The sequence below is a fragment of the Phyllostomus discolor genome, chromosome 2 (assembly GCF_004126475.2).
Source record: "Phyllostomus discolor isolate MPI-MPIP mPhyDis1 chromosome 2, mPhyDis1.pri.v3, whole genome shotgun sequence".
NCBI classification, from domain to species: domain Eukaryota; kingdom Metazoa; phylum Chordata; class Mammalia; order Chiroptera; family Phyllostomidae; genus Phyllostomus; species Phyllostomus discolor.
The window spans coordinates 169,368,868-169,386,654 of record NC_040904.2 but is presented as its reverse complement, the minus strand read 5'-3'; the positions used below and the strand labels follow the sequence as shown (position 1 = coordinate 169,386,654).

The 17,787-nt window shown below is 36.1% G+C and overlaps 1 protein-coding gene across 4 annotated transcripts in view; it reads right to left on the bottom strand.

Moving 5' to 3' along the window:
• SCAF11 (SR-related CTD associated factor 11) overlaps nucleotides 1-17,787 on the bottom strand; it is a 72,236-nt gene that overhangs the window by 41,211 nt on the left and 13,238 nt on the right. For all 4 annotated transcript variants that reach the window (XM_028532862.2, XM_036019146.1, XM_028532861.2 and 1 more), the window contains exons 2-3: nucleotides 10,133-10,186; nucleotides 1,782-1,863 (exon numbers count right to left, since the gene is read on the bottom strand). In XM_028532862.2, the coding sequence (XP_028388663.1) occupies nucleotides 1,782-1,842 (61 nt within the window). In that variant the 5' untranslated portion in view covers nucleotides 1,843-1,863; nucleotides 10,133-10,186. The remainder of the gene's footprint in view (nucleotides 1-1,781; nucleotides 1,864-10,132; nucleotides 10,187-17,787) is intronic.

Genomic DNA, 17,787 nt, shown 5'->3' with positions numbered 1-17,787 from the left:
AAGTAAATAAAGGCAACTCCAAAATTCAACATAAAATGAAACAAAAATAAAAAAATGGTTCGTTGAAATGTGAACAGTATACACCAAGCAAACAGAAAATCTGGGATCTTCCTGGGAGCAAACATCCACACTAGTGTTCAGATCTGAAGACTAACCATTAGGACACCTACCTCGGTAGGGAAACTTTCTAAGAGATTCCCATGTTAAAACAAGACCTTCAAGTGATGCTAAAGTAGTTCCAACAAAGGTTCGACGAAAAACATACAAATCCTCTGCAGGAAAGCATCCTTAATTTGGCCCCCCAGGGTTCCACAAATTAAATTTATCAAATATGAGCTCATAATCAAACATTACCACACCTAAGAAAATAAACTGCCTTGAGTAAGAATTAGCAGAAACAAGAATTTATTTAGATTTATTTTTATATTTACATGTTATATTTATTTATTATAAATTTATTTAGATTCACACTGACTTCAAATATTAGAATTTTCAACTACTATATAGAATGACTGAACAGCAGACTAGACCCAGAAGAAAAAAATAATTGTGAACTGGAAGAGAAAGAAAATTACTCAGACTGTAAGAGACACACAAGCAGATATCACCTATGAAAGAAAGGTTAGAAAATGAGGTCAGACCCAGTCTAACATAATTGAAGTCCAGAAGGAAAAAAATAAAGGAGAGGCAATGGTTAAAGCAATAATTACTGGGAAATGATAAAATAAACAAATAAAAAAACGATATGCCAAACAGGAGAAATGAAAATAACCTATACCTCTTAGCAATGTAGCAAAGCTGTACATTAATGGTGAAAACAATATTAAAAGCAAAAGAGAGAAAATATAGGTCATCCAAAACAGAATGACAAGGCTGAAAAGAGCTCTTCATAGCAAAAAATGACGAAATTAAGTGCTAAGAGGGGGAAAAAACTATCAATTCAGAACTGTGTCTCTATCTTTGAATAGTTTTGAGAAGAAAAAAAAAATCAATACAAAAACAGACTTTATCACCAATAGACTTTCCAGTAACGGAACTTATGGGTTTCTTTCAGAACAAAAGGAATGGAGCCCTGGCTGGTATAGCTCAGTTGATCGAGAGAGGGCCTGAGAACCAAAGGGTCATGGTTCAGTTCCCAGTCAGGGCACATGCCTGGGTTGTGGGCCAGATGCTCGATGGGGGGCATGCAAGAGGCAACCACACATTCATGTTTCTCTCCCTCTCTCTCCTTCCCTTCCCCCTCTCTAAAAATAAATAAATTTTTTAAAAAAGGAATGGAGAAAAACGACCCCCTCAAATATTCTATCTGTATCAAATATCATTTGTGGTATTCAGAAAAACAAACAAAATGATGAATGACTACAACCTATAAAACTAAAGCAAGATGGTCACAGTTAAAGTATTCTAAGGTTCTTTTACTATTGGCCATGAAGATTAAAATTAACTTTGAGAGCAGAAGAAAATACCACCATTATTTTACAAACAAAACAAAAGACAACAATAACAGAAAGTATGTAATTCATACATCAGTAGAAAGCAAAAATTCAAGAAGAAAAAGAAAAGAGCTCAAGAAACCAAAAACCTTGAGAAATCAAAAATAAGACATGAAAAAAGGGGAAAAAATGTGTGTACTTCTTATTCAGGCAGCTTATTTCAGAATTTAAGAACAAAAATAAATAAAAATTAAAATCCTTGTATATTTTGAAATGTATACAAGTGAACAGTTTGAATACACTAAGTTTTGCTTTCAACATAAGAACTTTATAAAAATGAAAAATTACCTTCCATATCTTCATACTCCTGATCTCCCACATTTAAGGTATATACAGTTCTCTTCTTCATTTCTCCTTGAAAAGGGGTTTCCTATAGGGTGAATTATAATAGGGAATTTTAATGTATGCCTTTTCCCAATAATATAAAAAGGACCCAAAACTTTGAGAAATTATTTTACACATGAAAGAAAACAGTACATGCCAGTAAATTCTGTGGATAATCCAGTACACTTTTACAGTCCTTGCCATCAAGCATACAGTCTTACTGAAAGAAAAAGCCTTAAAAAGTATTAAAACAACAAAGACTAAATGTTAAATTGTGTGGTCAGACATATAAATATAATTGGAGCTTAGAAAAAAGGAGATCAATTTGGACTAAATTTTGCAACGAAGGTGATAGGTTATATACGTGGAGGAATTCAAGGCAATAAAGGAGAAACATAGTATCAAGGGAAAAAACATCATTTAGCTAGGCCAATCTGACAAGAACAAGAATGAGTGAGTGAAAAGTGTGTGTCCTGAGAAAGGATGAGCATGTATGCCAAGAAGGTCATCTGAAAGATTACAGTGAGGGGTAAAGAAAACAAAAGCAGAGTGATGTAAATCAAGTAGGGTTAGATTATAGAGGTATCTCTAAGGGTTGATGAGAAGTTTAAATTCGATCTTATAGATTCCCCTGAAGAAGACTAACGTGATAAAAGTGATGTAAGTGATTCCTTTAAAAGAATGACCTGCCAGCAAAGCACAGAATGGGTTTCAGCGGGGAGACATTAGAAACTGAGAGATTTGCATAGCTACAGTAACTGGCAGTGAAGTGGACAGAAAAGCACGAAATTAAAGAGTTCAAGAATCTCTGGGATTTGATGACTAAATACAGAAATAACAATATAAGGAAGGAATCAGAGATTATTCTGGCCTAGAGAATTAGAAAAATGGTGATTACAAGAGGCAAATGAGAAGTGTGGGAAAGGGAATTAATTTGTTAGTAAAGAGGAACAAAGGTATGAGGTAAAAGTTCTTTAAATCAACTCTTAGAATTCTTTCTTGAATTGATGCAAGACATGATTTCAATGAACAATTCAAATACTTTATAGAATATCTAGACACAAGAAATCACTAATTTCATCTGTTATCACTCTCCCACATGTATATTAAGTACTTTTAAAAATAAGTTTTCCTAAATAATTTACACATGCTAGTTTCTACATTAAAAGAATCCACGGCCCAGGAATATTCTTTATTAGGTTTATATAAGAAGATATGCAGAGGCCTGACTTTGGTTCAAAAACCAACTGTAAAGCAGAAGATAAGAAATTTAGTAGAATATTGTATATGATAATAACTTAACGGTTTTACTGGATTAAGAGTTTAAAATTAGTCAGGAATAGAGTTACTTAAAAAGAGTCAATTCAATCACAGTCTACCTTAATAAAAGTAGAACGTCAAAACGGAGAGCAAAACTTCTCATTCAGCCTACATGTACAACCTGTTTTAATGCTAGTGCTATTCTTTTGGGACAAACAAAATGATGAGTGTCCAGGGAAGATGACTAGAATGTGACAGCCCTGGAAACCATACCACCATATGCAGAAAGGTAAGGTAGTAAGACTGTTTAGCCTGGAAGAACCTAAAGAGTAAGGAGAAGGTTAGCAGTTACCTTCAAATGAAATGGGATGCTCTGCAGGGAGGTAGAATAATCTATCAGTGAAGGTATTCAAAGAGAGCTCAACAATGTATTGTGGGATTTTTTTTATTCAAAAGTTTAGTGAGTACTACGGACATACTGTTAGGCAATGCCCCAAGTACAGAGCTGATTAAGACACAAAGTCCTGCCTTTATATTCTATAGGGGGAGATAAAGTAAAATATCTAGTGCATTAAATGTTGAGAAGTGCGGTAGAGAAAAATAAAACAATTATTTTTAAAAGCCATACAATTAGGCTTAATCGTATGGTTAAAAGTGAGAAAGTGGAGAAGCTGTTATTTCATGCAGTGTTTAGAAAAAACCTTTTTCACAAAGTGACATGTTGACCTAGCAATCTGAAAGAAGCAATAGTGTTACATAGGTATCTGAGGAACTGAATTCTAGGCAAAAAGAACAGCAAATATGAAAGTCCAAAGGCAGACTAGAGGAGCATGTCTGGTGTGTTCAAGGAACAAAAACAGATTAATGTAGCTAGAATACAGTACAAGAGAAGAAAAGTAGATGAGGATAGAGAGGTAATAGAACATAAAATCATGCAACATTTTGAAGACTAAGGTATTTGCTTCTTTGAGTGAGACAGGCCTACAGGGGATTTTAAACAGAAGAGGTGGCAAACCAAAAGCAGAGGCCATCATGGCGACTACTCCAATGATCTAGAGGCACAAGACACTGGCTTGTACCAGAGTAGTATCAAGTATGATGAAAAGTGCTCAGATTCCAGTTGTGTTTTCAAACTACAGCCATAAAGATTTGTGGACAAGATCGAATGCAAGGTATATGTTAGAGAACAAGAGTCCAGGACAATTCCAAAGTATTTTGAACTGAGCAACTAGAAATGATGGACTTGCTGAGACAGAGGATTACTTTTAAAATATTCAGGTAGCCCTGGCTGGTGTGGCTCAGTGGATTGAGTGTGGGGCTATGAATTGAAAGGATGCAGGCCAAATCCCCAGTTGGGGGTGTGCAAGAGGCAACCAGTCAGTGTTTGATGTTTCTCTCACACATCAATGTTTTTCTCCCTCCCTCCCCTCTTTCTAAAAATAAATAAATAAAATCTTTAAAAAATACAAATTAAAAAAATTAAAACATTCAGGTAGTCATAGGTTTTTCTACTTGATATTCACCCAGCGAGACAGTATTGCCCTTGCTGGGTAGTTCAGTTGGTTGGAGTGTCATCCTAATAAACCAAGGTTGCAAGTTCTATCCCTGGTCAGGACACATGTAAGAAGCAACCAATGAATGCATAAATAAGCAAAAACAACAAATCTATGTTTCTCTCTCTCTCTAATCAATAAATTAACATAAAAAATAAAGACAGTATCAATATCACCCAGGGAACTTGTTGCAAATGCAAGACACATCAGGCACAGTCCCAGATCCAGTGAATACAAATCTGCATTTTTATCAAGATCTGTACATAATTCACACGTATTCATTAAAGCCTAAGAAACACTGCTCTAGACGACTTCCCAATTTAATTGATTTTAGAGTCATAATGCGCTCCTGTATGATCTATAATTGAGTGTAATTCTTTATTTGGGGAAAGTCATACTATAACCTCTCCCCCATTATCTTAAATATTTAAAAACTATATTTAAGTTGGACTTAATTCGATGTGGTAAAATGTTAACTGGAAAATTAACAATATTTTTAAAACCTAGGAATTTTTCAGAAGATATAAAATACCATCCTTTCATGTAGCTAAATAATTTATGTCCCATTGAATAGTTCACGCTATTTGTACATTTCCTCCCTTAAGAACATTAAGTTTATATTATTTTTACATTAATATATCATAATTTATATTTTAAAATAAGTAGTGTCTTCTCTAACTCATGTGATAAAATACCTAACAGCTGCCCTGACTGGAGTAGCTCAGTGGATTGAGTGAGGGCTGCGAACCAAAGCATCGCAGGTTCAATTCCCAGTCAGAACACATGCCTGGGTTGCAGGCCACGGCCCCCAGCAACCACACATTAATGTTTCTCTCTCTCTCTCTTTCTCCCTCCCTTCCCTCTCTAAAAATAAATAAATAAAATCTTAAAAAGAAAATACCTAACAGTTTATCACTGAGAAGCTAAGAGACCTCAGTCATGTTACAGACTACTTTTCCTTGTATGTTGGAAATCTGCTTTAAAAGCTGAGTGTTACAACTTTTTAGAAGTTGTGTGCTTCTTCTGGAACATTTCATTCATTAACACTTTCCATACCTAAAAAACAATTACACTACATTGCCAGTTTACTCATTCAAAATTATGGGGTCTTAGCATTTCCACTAGATAAAAGTCTCAAATTTCAGTTCAACGACTTGCAACCTGTTTATGTTTATCTGTTCTATCTGCCTAGACTCCACTTTTTAATCTAAGAATTGAGGGTTTTTAATACCATTTTTGCTTTGAACTTCCAGTAATAGGAGCACAGGAATACAATAAAGACTCATGGTCTTAGTAATTTGTGGTTAATAAAGGACCTAAGAAATAAGCTAAGGGCGGCCAGGACTATCCTTCCTCGTGGTTTCCAGAAAAGTTAGATATAACCCAATTTCATGATTAAGTATTTATGACTCTATAACTGTAAGTCATAGACTTTTTTTTTTAAATTATGGTGAGTAGAGATCTGGGGAGAAGGAATCCTTTTTTTAATTAAAAAATTTTTTTATTTTAGAAAGAGGGGGAGGGAGTGAGAGAGGGACAGAAAACATCAATGTTGTTGCCTTCTGCCATCACCCCAACAGGGGCAGACCACAGAGCCTGCAACCAAGCACATGCCCTGACCAGGAATTAAACTGGTGACCATTCAGTTTGCAGGACAATGCCCAACCGAGCCATGCCACCCACGGCAGTCATATTCTATCTAGACTACTTACTACTAAGTTCTGTAAGTTAATTATCTATAAATCAAACAATTTTCTTTTAATTTTAGTTTACCTCAAATAAATTTCTAAGAATGGATGTTCACTCTAGATTTTAGGTAAACTCTTTACTTTTCAGATGGGTTTAATTTGCAAATTTCAATCTTTAACATCTCTTCCTAGGTTGTACCTTTCCAAACTAAAATACCTTTTAAGTCAATTATCCCTAATATAATGATTTTAAAGTACTTCTACCTTCCAGGTTGCCCTTTACTATTACTGTCTCTGTTATGTGAAAATACTAATTCAAATATGTTCATAAAAACAGTTTGGGAAGAATAAGTGGCCTACCCTTAAAATTTTATTTATCATAAAAGCTATCAACTTTTAGAATGTGGAATGAAAGAAAAAAAATAAAACCACTGACATGAAACAGTTTCCAGGAACTTAACACACATTTTCCCACACAAACGCTGAAACACACGGACGTGCGAGTCCCAGGCCAGTCCTTACAGTGAATAGTAATACCTTGGTATATAAGGATGTTCAGTTCCCCAGAACGGTGCTGCCCAATAGGGAATTGTTCCCTACTGGGGGAACTATATTCAAGTGCTGTAAAGCACTTGAAATCTGGCAAGTGAAAAAACTAAAATTTTAACTTTATTTAAGTTTTAATTAATCTACATATTCCAATGTGGCTGCTGGCAACTTTGTTGGATAGCACAGCTCTAGGATATAACTACCATCCTCTATAACAGAAAATTGCTTCAAGTTATACCAGCAATGCTAATGATGTATTTTCTACTACAGCAGTTGCTGGAGCACTTCAAGGAACCAGACAAAGGACCAGAGGTTTTTGGTAACAGAAACTAAACTTTTTAGCTTTGGCTGGCTCCATTTAAAACTTCTACCCTTCTTCTCATCTTGTCCTCTTCCAAAGTGTGCTTCCTTCCATCAACTACAAAACAGAACAACTTTCTTTTCCAGTTCACTTCAAAATTCCCTGTTCTTGCTTCCTCCTACTATTCTTCAAGCAAACCCACAGTATCGAAAGAAATCAACATTCTAGTTATAAATATAATGTTAAGAGTCCGACAGATCTAAATTCAAATCTTAACTCCACTACCATGTCATTAATGGCTGTTGTTATCACCATCACTGCTAGTAAGAACAGAAAAATAGGGAACAGTAATAAAATTGTTGTTTGCCCAATTTCTTTGTTTTCCCGAGACAAAAGTGAAAGACAAAGGCAAACACAAGACTGAAAAAAAGACAAATCAACATTTCTAACAAACTAATCACCAAACCCAATAAAATATTTTGTCAGAAGGTACAATCAGATCCTTTGGGTACAAAGAAAGAAAAAGAAGGTATATGAATGGCCATGAGGAAGTTTAATTCTGTTTCCTACCCCATTTCTAAATCCAATCCTGCCATTACAGACTCTACTATAAAAATGGGAGCCAAGGTTGAATGATAAAGACCCTGGGAGAAAGAATGGGCTGTTATTTTGTTGGGCACACGTAAGGCCAAGGACAAAGAATGCTTCATGAAGATGCTAAATACTATATTGATTTGTATGGCTAAGGTATTCAGAGAATCCACAGTGACCCTCTGAACTTCTCATAGATAGGCTATTCCTATTTATTCTTTATTTCTAATCTTATATCCAAGATAAATCAGTCCCCAAATTCAACTCTCTGTCTAAACAACTTTAATTTTAAAAAGAGGGGGCATTCAGGAAGGTACTCTGAGAGATGTTATTTAAGTGATTAATGACTTGGGTATTAGTGTTAGGCAAACTTAGGCTTATGATATTGTTTAACATACATCCAAATGTTAACCATTACTATTAATGCAGCATCTTCCAGTCTTAAAATAAAGTGCCTCTCAATTATCTACTCAAAAATTTGATTCTACCTGTAAGCATGTTATTTTCCCTTGGAGAAACCATGAGCAAGGCTGTTTGTTAATGATGTCTAGGGAGGGAGTCTATCCATTATTGTAGTCCAGTGGGAAAAAACAACACTAGCTGTGTTTTATTTATTATTCCTATTTTTTAATCCTCACCCAAGGACATTTTTTCATTGCTTTTAGAGAGAGAGGAAGGGGGAGAGAGGGAGGGGAGAGAAAGAAAGAGAGAGAAACACTGATATAACAGAGAAACAAGGATATAATAGAGAAACATTGACTGGTTGCCTTGACCAACCAGGACCAATCCTGCACCTAGGCATGTGCCCTGACCAGAACTGAACGCACAACTTTTCAGTGTACAGGACAATGCTATGCTCCAACCAACTGAGCCACACCAGCTGGGGTGGAGTGAGTGTTTCTTACAAATAAAATTTAGTTGAAGCACAGTCATGCTTATTCCTTTACATATTCCCCATGGCTACTTTTGCATTACAATGACAAAGTTAAATAATTGCAACAGAAACCATATACTCTGCAAAGCCTAAAATAATTACACTCTGGCCTGTTTTATAAAAAGTTTGCCAATCCTATTAAAGACTATAGAAGATTGCCTAGCTTGGAGGTGTGGTTCAGTCTCTCATTGCAGAGGGCTATTCAAGCTTTCTTAAGATTAGGACTCTATCTACATTGTACTCAATCTGTACTCTGGCACAACCTACTTATTATACATTTGGGTCAATGGTTCTGCAATGTCATCTTTGATTTCCTTTAAAATTCCCCTGATGGCTATGTAATCTTGTTGATTTATCTACCTTTATTTTATCAATCTGGCTTAAACTATCACAAATATATGCCCTACTGCCTTCAATTTATTCACATCAGAGTAAGGTTAAGGCAATTAACTCCTTCAGCTTGATAGTTATTTCCTTTCCAGCTTCTTGGCTACATAAATCAACTGATTCCTGCCTCTGATATGTCACTGTTAATTTTGTAATCCCTTGCAGAATGCTCTGCAAGTATTATTTTTCTTACCTGAATTCCACCTTATAACAATGTTGTCAAACTTTGTAGGTAGCCTAGGTTATTCTGACATATTTTTGTTTAGAATATACTTCACTTGCATATTTGGTGCTGAGGCTTTCTTTAATACCAGTACTCTTCATATACGGGCAAGAAAGTTCCTTTAGCACAGGTTTTAGAAAAACTCTGGCTTCAAACCTCACTAGTTGTCTGACCTTAATCTCTTTAAAGCCTGTTTTCTAGTTGGTAAAATACAGATATAGTAGTAACCACTTCAGTCATTGTAACAGTTAAAACTACACAATCACATAATCCATTTAAAATGCTCAACACAAAAATACTCAACAAGCATACAAACACAAACACAGGAAAACCTCCCCACCCCAAATGGATTTTATTAGGTATAGCATGATAAATCTGTAGGACTCAAATAGATTTTCATTATTAAAAAAAGAAAACTCCTGCATTTCAAATATCCACATATTAAAAAAACAGTATGAGTAAAAAGTTCATGAAATTTAAATTGTCAAATACTTTTTCAAACATCTTATAACACAAACACAAATAAATTCTTTATTCTACACTGGTGATATTTATCGAGATTCTGGGTTTACCTGGAAATAAAAATGTTGAACCAAGACACACAATCTAGGGTAAAAAGCAAAGAAGCCTAAAATTTTTGTGTCTTATTTTCTACTTTACATAAAAAATGGTAAATAGCTGTAACATATGGCAAGTATAGCAAAAAAAAAGGTAATGGTTAAGCTGTAACCACAATAGCGGTACCTAGGTGGTATCATTTACTTACCTGTTTTCTAAGAGGGTTATTTAAAGTGTTTAATAAGTATACAAACATTCACAAGCTTCTTACCTGTAAAATTCTTCAGGTCAAGCAGTCAGGTAATCAGTTTTCCATCAAAGTGTTCTGGGGAGGGAATTATAAAAATTAGTCCCATTTTACTCACTTTCACTCAGCTGCTCCTGCATTTAACTTGAGTTCAGAAAAAAAGATATTGGAAAGTATAAAGAACAATTTATTCCAGAGGGCCCCTGGATATGAAAACAATTTATTTAGAATGTAAGACACTTTGACAGAGTAACTTCATGCCTTCAAATGTGAAGACACACATAGGTGCTGAAGGCCAACAATAATAAAAACATTTTATTCAGTGAAGCAGAAGCACAAGTCACTTTCAGCATATAGGAAAAAGCCAACTGAAAACAAAGTAATGGAGAGTTAGAAAAAATCTATCCCAACAAATAGATGGGTCACATCACCTTAGAAGGCAATGTAGGAAAAAAATACACAAAAAATATACTTAAACATCCCAGCATTTCAACAACTACTAGAATTTAAATTATTTCCTTAACTCAAGATCTTAAAAGTATCCTCAACCAGTTGTCACTTTTCTTTTTTCCAAATAGGCCCTGTTCTAGACCCCCCACATTTCCACAGCCTGTTTCTAATTTATTTATTTAATAAATATTTAGTCAGTTTCCCTATTTTCTAGGCACCACTAGGCCTTAAGCACTGATACACCTGACAAAAACAGAAACCAACAATTAACATTGTAATGCAGCAGGTACAGTAATGGGATAAGTACATTATACAAGCATACAGTGAGCATCAAATCTTTTCAAGATTTACGTGTTTAAAAAAAAAAAAGCTTACCAACTGAGACCAAATGGATTACAAACGTGTTTTTCTACCTACCCCCTATTATAGCATTTCCATCTTTATGGACTCAGAATTGAAACTGTCTTTTTTAACATAACAGTGAGGATTTTAATTAAAAAAAAAGGAAGGATACACACAAATAAGAGCACACATGTCAGGTGATGTTGTGGCCATTTTAGACCTCCTCTATGGAAATGACCAATGGGCAATAAAAGACACATCCTGACCCCACATCCTAAAAGCTTATGGCCAGAAAAGGCTTTTCAAACTAATTAACATATTTACTGGTGGAGAGAAGTATTTTTTCTTCAAATTTTATAAACTAGTACATTTTTACAAATTATCTGAGTATATTAGTTATCTAACCAAACATGAATAAAAAATAGCATAGGCCTTTAATAAACAAAATGTCCCTTCAACACACCAATTTTTTAAAAAATATATTTTAATGATTATGCTACTACAGTTGTCCCATTTCCCTACCTTCACTCCCCTCCACCCTATACACCTACTCCCACCCACATTCCCCTCTAATCCCACCCACAGTCCATGGGTTGTACATGTAAGTTCTTTGGCTTCTACATTTCCCATACTATTCTTACCTTACCCCTGTCTGTTTTCTACCTACCATCTATGCTAGTTATTTTCTGTACCTTCTCCCCCTCTCTCCCCCTCCCACTCCCCTGTTGAAAACCCTCCACATGATGATCTCCATTTCTGTGGTTCTGCTCCTGTTCTAGTTGTTTGCTTAGTTTGTTTTTGTTTTTGGTGTGGTGGTTAGTAACTGTGAGGTGTTGTCATTTTACTGTTCATATTTTTTATCTTCTTTTTCTTAGCTAAGTCCCTTTAACATTTCATATAATAAGGGCTCAGTGATGATGATCTCCTTTAACTTGACCTTATCTGGGAAGCACTTTATCTGCCCTTCCATTCTAAATGAAAGCTTTGCTCGACAGAGCAATCTTGGATGTAGGTCCTTGGCTTTCGTGACTTGGAATACTTCTTTCCAGCCCCTTCTTGCCTGTAAGGTCTCATTTAAGAAATCAGCTGACAGTCTGATGGGAACTCCTTTGTAGGTAACTGTCTCCTTTCCTGTTCCTGCTTCTAGGATTCTCTAATTTTAATCTTGGGTAACGTAATTATGATATGTCTTGGGTGTGTTCCTCCTTGGGTCCAACTTCTTTGGGACTCTCTGAGCTTCCTAGACTTCCTGGAAGTCTATTTCCTTTGCCAGACTGGGGAAGTTCCCCTTTATTATTTGTTCAAATAACTTTTCCACTTGTTGCTCTTCCTCTTCTCCTTCTGGTACCCCTATAATTTGGATGTTGGAACATTTAAAGATGTCCTGAAGGTTCCTAAGCCTCTCCTCATTTTTTTGAATTATTTCTTTATTTTTTCTTGTTGGATGTTTCTTTCTCCCTTCTGGTCCACACAGTTGATTTGAGTCCCAGTTTCCTCCCCATCACTATGGGTTCCCTGTACATTTTCCTTTGTTTCACTTAGCATAATCTTCATTTTTTAATCTAATTTGCAACCAAATTTAACCAATTCTGTGAGCATCCTGATTACCAGTGTTCTGAACTGTGCATCTGATAGGTTGGTTATCTCTTCGTCGCTTAGTCATATTTTTTCTGGAGCTTTGACCTGTTCTTCCATTTGGGTCCTTTTTTTTTTTTTTTGGTCTTGACACGCCTCTTACGTATAAGGGGCGGAGCCTTAGGTGTTCACCAGGGCAGGGTGAACCCATGTCGCTGTGTTGTGATGCTATATGTGGGGAAAGGGTCCAAGAGGGAACAATGGTGCTTGCTCCATTCTCTGCTGTATTTCAGTCACTTCCCCAGCTTGCCACAAGCAAACTGGGCCCCTCTGGTGCTGATTCCCATGTGGGGGGGGTGGGGGAGGTTGTATACCTTCTAGGACCCTGTGGGTCTCTCCAATGAACTCTCCTGTGAGGCTAGGAGTTTCTCCTGCCACCTCAACCCCCACAGGTGTTTTCAATCAGTAGTTTGAGGTTTTATTTCCCTATGCTGGGGCCCTGGGTTGCACAGTCCATCCCACTCCCCAGTTGTTTCTCCCAGTTTATCTGCGCACAAATGTGGGGCCTCCCACTCTACCAGCTGCCGCCTTGCCGGCCAACTACAGCCTTGCACACCCCACTCCACAATCCACTGCCTCACTGGGTCCATCAGCCACCATCTTGCCTCAAGTCCTCTTCTCCCAGCTGCCCATTCCCACCCCTCCTACCGGTCTTGATGAGTGTGTCTTCTTTAACTCCTTTGTTGTTGGACTTCCACACAGTTCAATTTTCTGTCAGTTCTGCTTGTTTTTTTGTTTGTTTTTAAATTGTTGTCCTTCTTTTGGTTGTGCGAGGAAGCGCAGTGTGTCTACCTATGCCTCCATCTTGGCTGGAAGACCCCCAATTTCTTTCTATTCATGATCACAGTAGTTACGTATTTTTTCAACATTGTATCATTCCAGTTAAAAATAAAATTCTTGCTGGTATACCACTGGCTGGTATAGCTCAGTGGATTGAGCACAGGCCTGCAAACCAAAGAGTCACCAGTTTGATTCCCAGTCAGAGCACATGCCTGGGTTGCGGGCTAGGCCCCCTGGGTTTCAGGGCATGTGAGAGGCAACCACACAATGATACTTCTCTCCCTCTCTTTCTCCCTCCCTTCCCCTCTGTCTAAAATTAAAGAAATAAAATCTTTTTTAAAAAAATTCTTAATCAGGAAGTAAAATGAAGAACCAGTAAATTAGGATATCTATTTATAAAAACAGTAACAACATTTTTACTTCTACCAATAGCTTCACTACACCCAACTTTACAACTACCAACCAATAATAAAAGAGAAATGGATATGAAAAAACAAAATAAATCTCTTTTTCCTCTCTTCTTCATCCTTCAGGTCCCAGTTCCCAGGTAATCCTATGGTGGTGCTGGCTACAAGGGTGACAGCAGCAGGGTCAGCAGGAGCCTAAAATTCTGAGGAAGAGGGACCACCCTCACTGCCTGAAACAACTCTCACCTAATCTCATTGATTTTTCTCTCCTGTCTCTCTGTCACTTGATTCCAAATGCAATTATGGAAAGTACTTAACACAGTGGAGTAAATGAATATCAAGCTTTCTAGGTAGAATACAGAAAAAAGGGTCCCAGAAATTTAAAAAATACCATGGATATAACAAAGAGGAAAGAGCTTAAGAAAGTAACCTATAAATTACTTATAAACTCCCAGCTTGCCCCTGAACTGCACATGTATATAGATTTAACCAACCATAAGCAGCATACCATAGATTCTGAATATTAAAAAATGGGAATAACCCCCCAATGGCTACTAGGTAGTGCACATATGGAAAAAAATCAAACAGAATTCAATGCAAAAGTTTGGAAAATAGAACAGAGATTAAAACCACAACCGATAGAAAGGTGGTTGGAACTTGTGGCTTCAGCCAAACTGCCTGCCAAAACAAAAATATCATCATTCCCACAGCATTTAAACAAGACACTAAGTTTCAAAACATAATGTTCAAAATGCTCAAAACAATAAAAAATTGTTTGGCATAGAGAGAACAAAGAAAATCTCAAAGTCATGTGAGAAAATCCAAGCAACAGAAATGAACACCAAGATGACACAGACATTAGAGCACTGGGTCAATTATCAAAGATTTTAAGCAGGTATAAAAAGCTCCAATAAGTAAGCGCATATACGCTTGAAACAAGTGGAAAGCTAGAAAATCACAGCAAATAAGTAGAAGATATAAGTAATTATCAAATGAAAATCTTAGAACTGAAAAATGTAAAACCTGAAATAGAAAACATATAACACACTCAATAGCAGAATGGAAAGACAGTGAACTTGAAGACAAATTAATAGAAATGACCCAATCTGAATAGTAAAGAGAAGAAATATTGGTTTGCAGGCCGGCATTCAACCCACTGATTCAAGGTTTTTTTTAAAAAGATCTTATTTATTTATTTTTAGAGAGGAGAGGGGAGGGAAAAAGTGAGAGAGAGAAACATCAATGTGTGGTTGCCTCTTGCATACCCTCTACTGGGAACCCGGCCCACAGTCAAGGCATGTGCCCTGTCGGAAATCGAACCAGCGATCCTTTGGTTCACAGGACAGCACTCAATCCACTAAGCCACACTAGCCAGCATGAGAGAAGAAATACTGAAAAATTAATACTGCCCCAGGGATACCAAAACCCTCATACTCATGTCAAGTGCTCAAGAAGGAGAGGAAAATGAGTGCAATGGGAGGAGGAAGAAGAAGAAAGGGGGAGGTAGAGCAGGAAGAAACAGCAGCAACAACAATAATAATGGCTAGAAATGTCCCAAATTTGGTGAAAGACATAAACCTCTAGATTTAAGAAGCTCACAAACCCCAAACAGGGTACTTCCAATGAAATCAGTGCTCAGACACATCACAATCAAGCTACTGAAAATTACAAAGGGAAAATCTTGCAAGCAGACTGAAAAAATAATGTATATTTATGAGGGGCAGGTGGGTTAATTATTTGAATAACTACTGATTTTTCATCATAAACTATGTAGGCTAGAAGGAAGTGGAACTATAACCTACAATCCTTAATCTAGTGAAATTATCCTTGAAGAATAAATGTGAAATATGAGACATTCTTAGTTGAAGGAAAATTGTAAGATTAGTTGCCAGCTCTAGAGGAACTGCTAAATGTTCTTCAGTAAGAGGAAATGGAACACAAGGAATAATGAAAGAGCAACAGAAGTGGTAAATATTTAGGTAAATACAATTAACTATTCTGCTCTTGAATTCTTTAAAATGATTGGCAATTAAAAGCAAATGTAAGGCTTCTAATACATGCAAATGTAACAGAAGACAACTATAACATAAAGGGGAAGGAGAAGGGGACCTATATGGTGGAAAGATTTATATATTTCACTTGAAGTACTAAAATACTGATTCTAAGATAAAATATAAGTATATTCTAATCCCTAGAACAACCCCTAAAAAGTTATATAGAGGCCAAACACAACAGATTAAAATGGAACACTAAAAAAAATTGTGTTCCATAACCCAAAGAGTCATAGAACACAACCAGAAGGCACAGAATATAAAATGGTAAACCTAAACCCTAATGAATCAATAGTTAAAACATGTGAGATGCAGTGAAAGTATTATAGCATTATAGAGCTTATATCAGAAAGGGTCTCAAATCAATAATCTGAACTTCTACCTTCAGAAACTGAAAAGCAAAATATACACAAAGCAGGCAGAAGGAAGGAAACAGAGCAGAAGTCAATAAAATTGAAAAGAGAAAAACAGAAAAATCAATGAAACCAAAAGCACTTTCACCAGATCAATAAATGTAAACCTCTAGCAAGACTGATTAAGAATAACAGCACTGAACAACCCTAGCACTATTTAAAGAAATTGAATTATAGTTAAAAGTCTTCCAAAAAGGAAAAATCCAGGCCCAAATAATTTCCCTAGTGAATTTTACTAAACATTTAAAGAAGAAATAATATTTATTCAATACAATCTCTTCCAGAAAATAAAAAATAAATGCTTCCCAACTCATTTTATGAGTTCAGCATTGTTCTGACACCAAAACCAGAGATAATACAAGAAAAGAAAAAATTTGATATACTGTATTTCATAAAAATAAACTATAGTGTGCAAACAGGCAGTTATAGAATTAAGTCACAGGGTTGTGAAGTACAGCACAGAGGATTATAGTCAATAACATCATAATAACTTTGCATGATGACAAATAGTTACTAGACTTAGCATGGTGATCACAACATAAGGTGTATAAATTTCTAAGCACTATGTTGTACACCTGAAACAAATGTAATATTGTATGTCAACTATAACAACAACAAAAATTTTAACTATAGTACATTCATCCATACAGTGGAATACCACTAAGCCAAAAAAAGGAATGGACTAATGTTTTACTCAACAACTTAGATGAATTTTTAAAAATAATATACTGAGAGCTTCTGACCTGGTAAACACATGGAGATGCAGGGAGAGTGGCTGGTGCACAACAGGAGAGGGTATGGAAGCTCCACAACCTGTCCCACCTGTGCTACCCTATGCCTCTCTTCCATCTGGCTGTTCCAGAGTTATATCCTTTTACAATGTATCAGTGATCCAGACTTGACAAATTACACAAATAAGACTCTGGATCTCTGTAGAATTAAATCAAGGTGGTCATATTTATGCATGTATAATACCAGAAAAATCCCCCACTTTCTGCGAAGAGAACCAATGGATCAATCCCTCAGTCAGAAACTTCAAACCAATGAAATGTAATTCAATTTAAAAAACACATGTATTAAGTACTAAAGTAAAGTAAAATAAAATAAAATAAAGGCAATATTTTGAGTGAAAGAAGCCAGTTTCAAAAGGTTTCAGACTACACAATTGCATTTATATGACATTCTCAAAAGGTTAAAACTGTAGTGATGAACTATTATCAGTGGTTGCCTAGGATAAGAGAAAGTCTGAATACAGGACAGCATGAGAGCGTCTTTTGGGGGGGATGATGGAACCATTCTAAATCCTAATTCTGGTGGTGGTAATACTAGTTTATATATGTTAAAATTCACAGAATTACATACCCCAGAAAGGTGAATTTTACTGTATGTTAAAATTTTAAAATGTTTTTAAAAGTAAAGACTAATATGAGAGCAAGTAGGGGTAAGAATATACTGGAAGCGTCAACTGGTTGCCCCCCACCCTACCAGGACTCTAACCCACAAACTGGGTATATGCCATGACTGGGAATTGAATCCATGACCCTTTAAAGGGTTTAAGGATTGATGCTCCAACCAACTGAGCCACATAGGCCAGGGCAAAC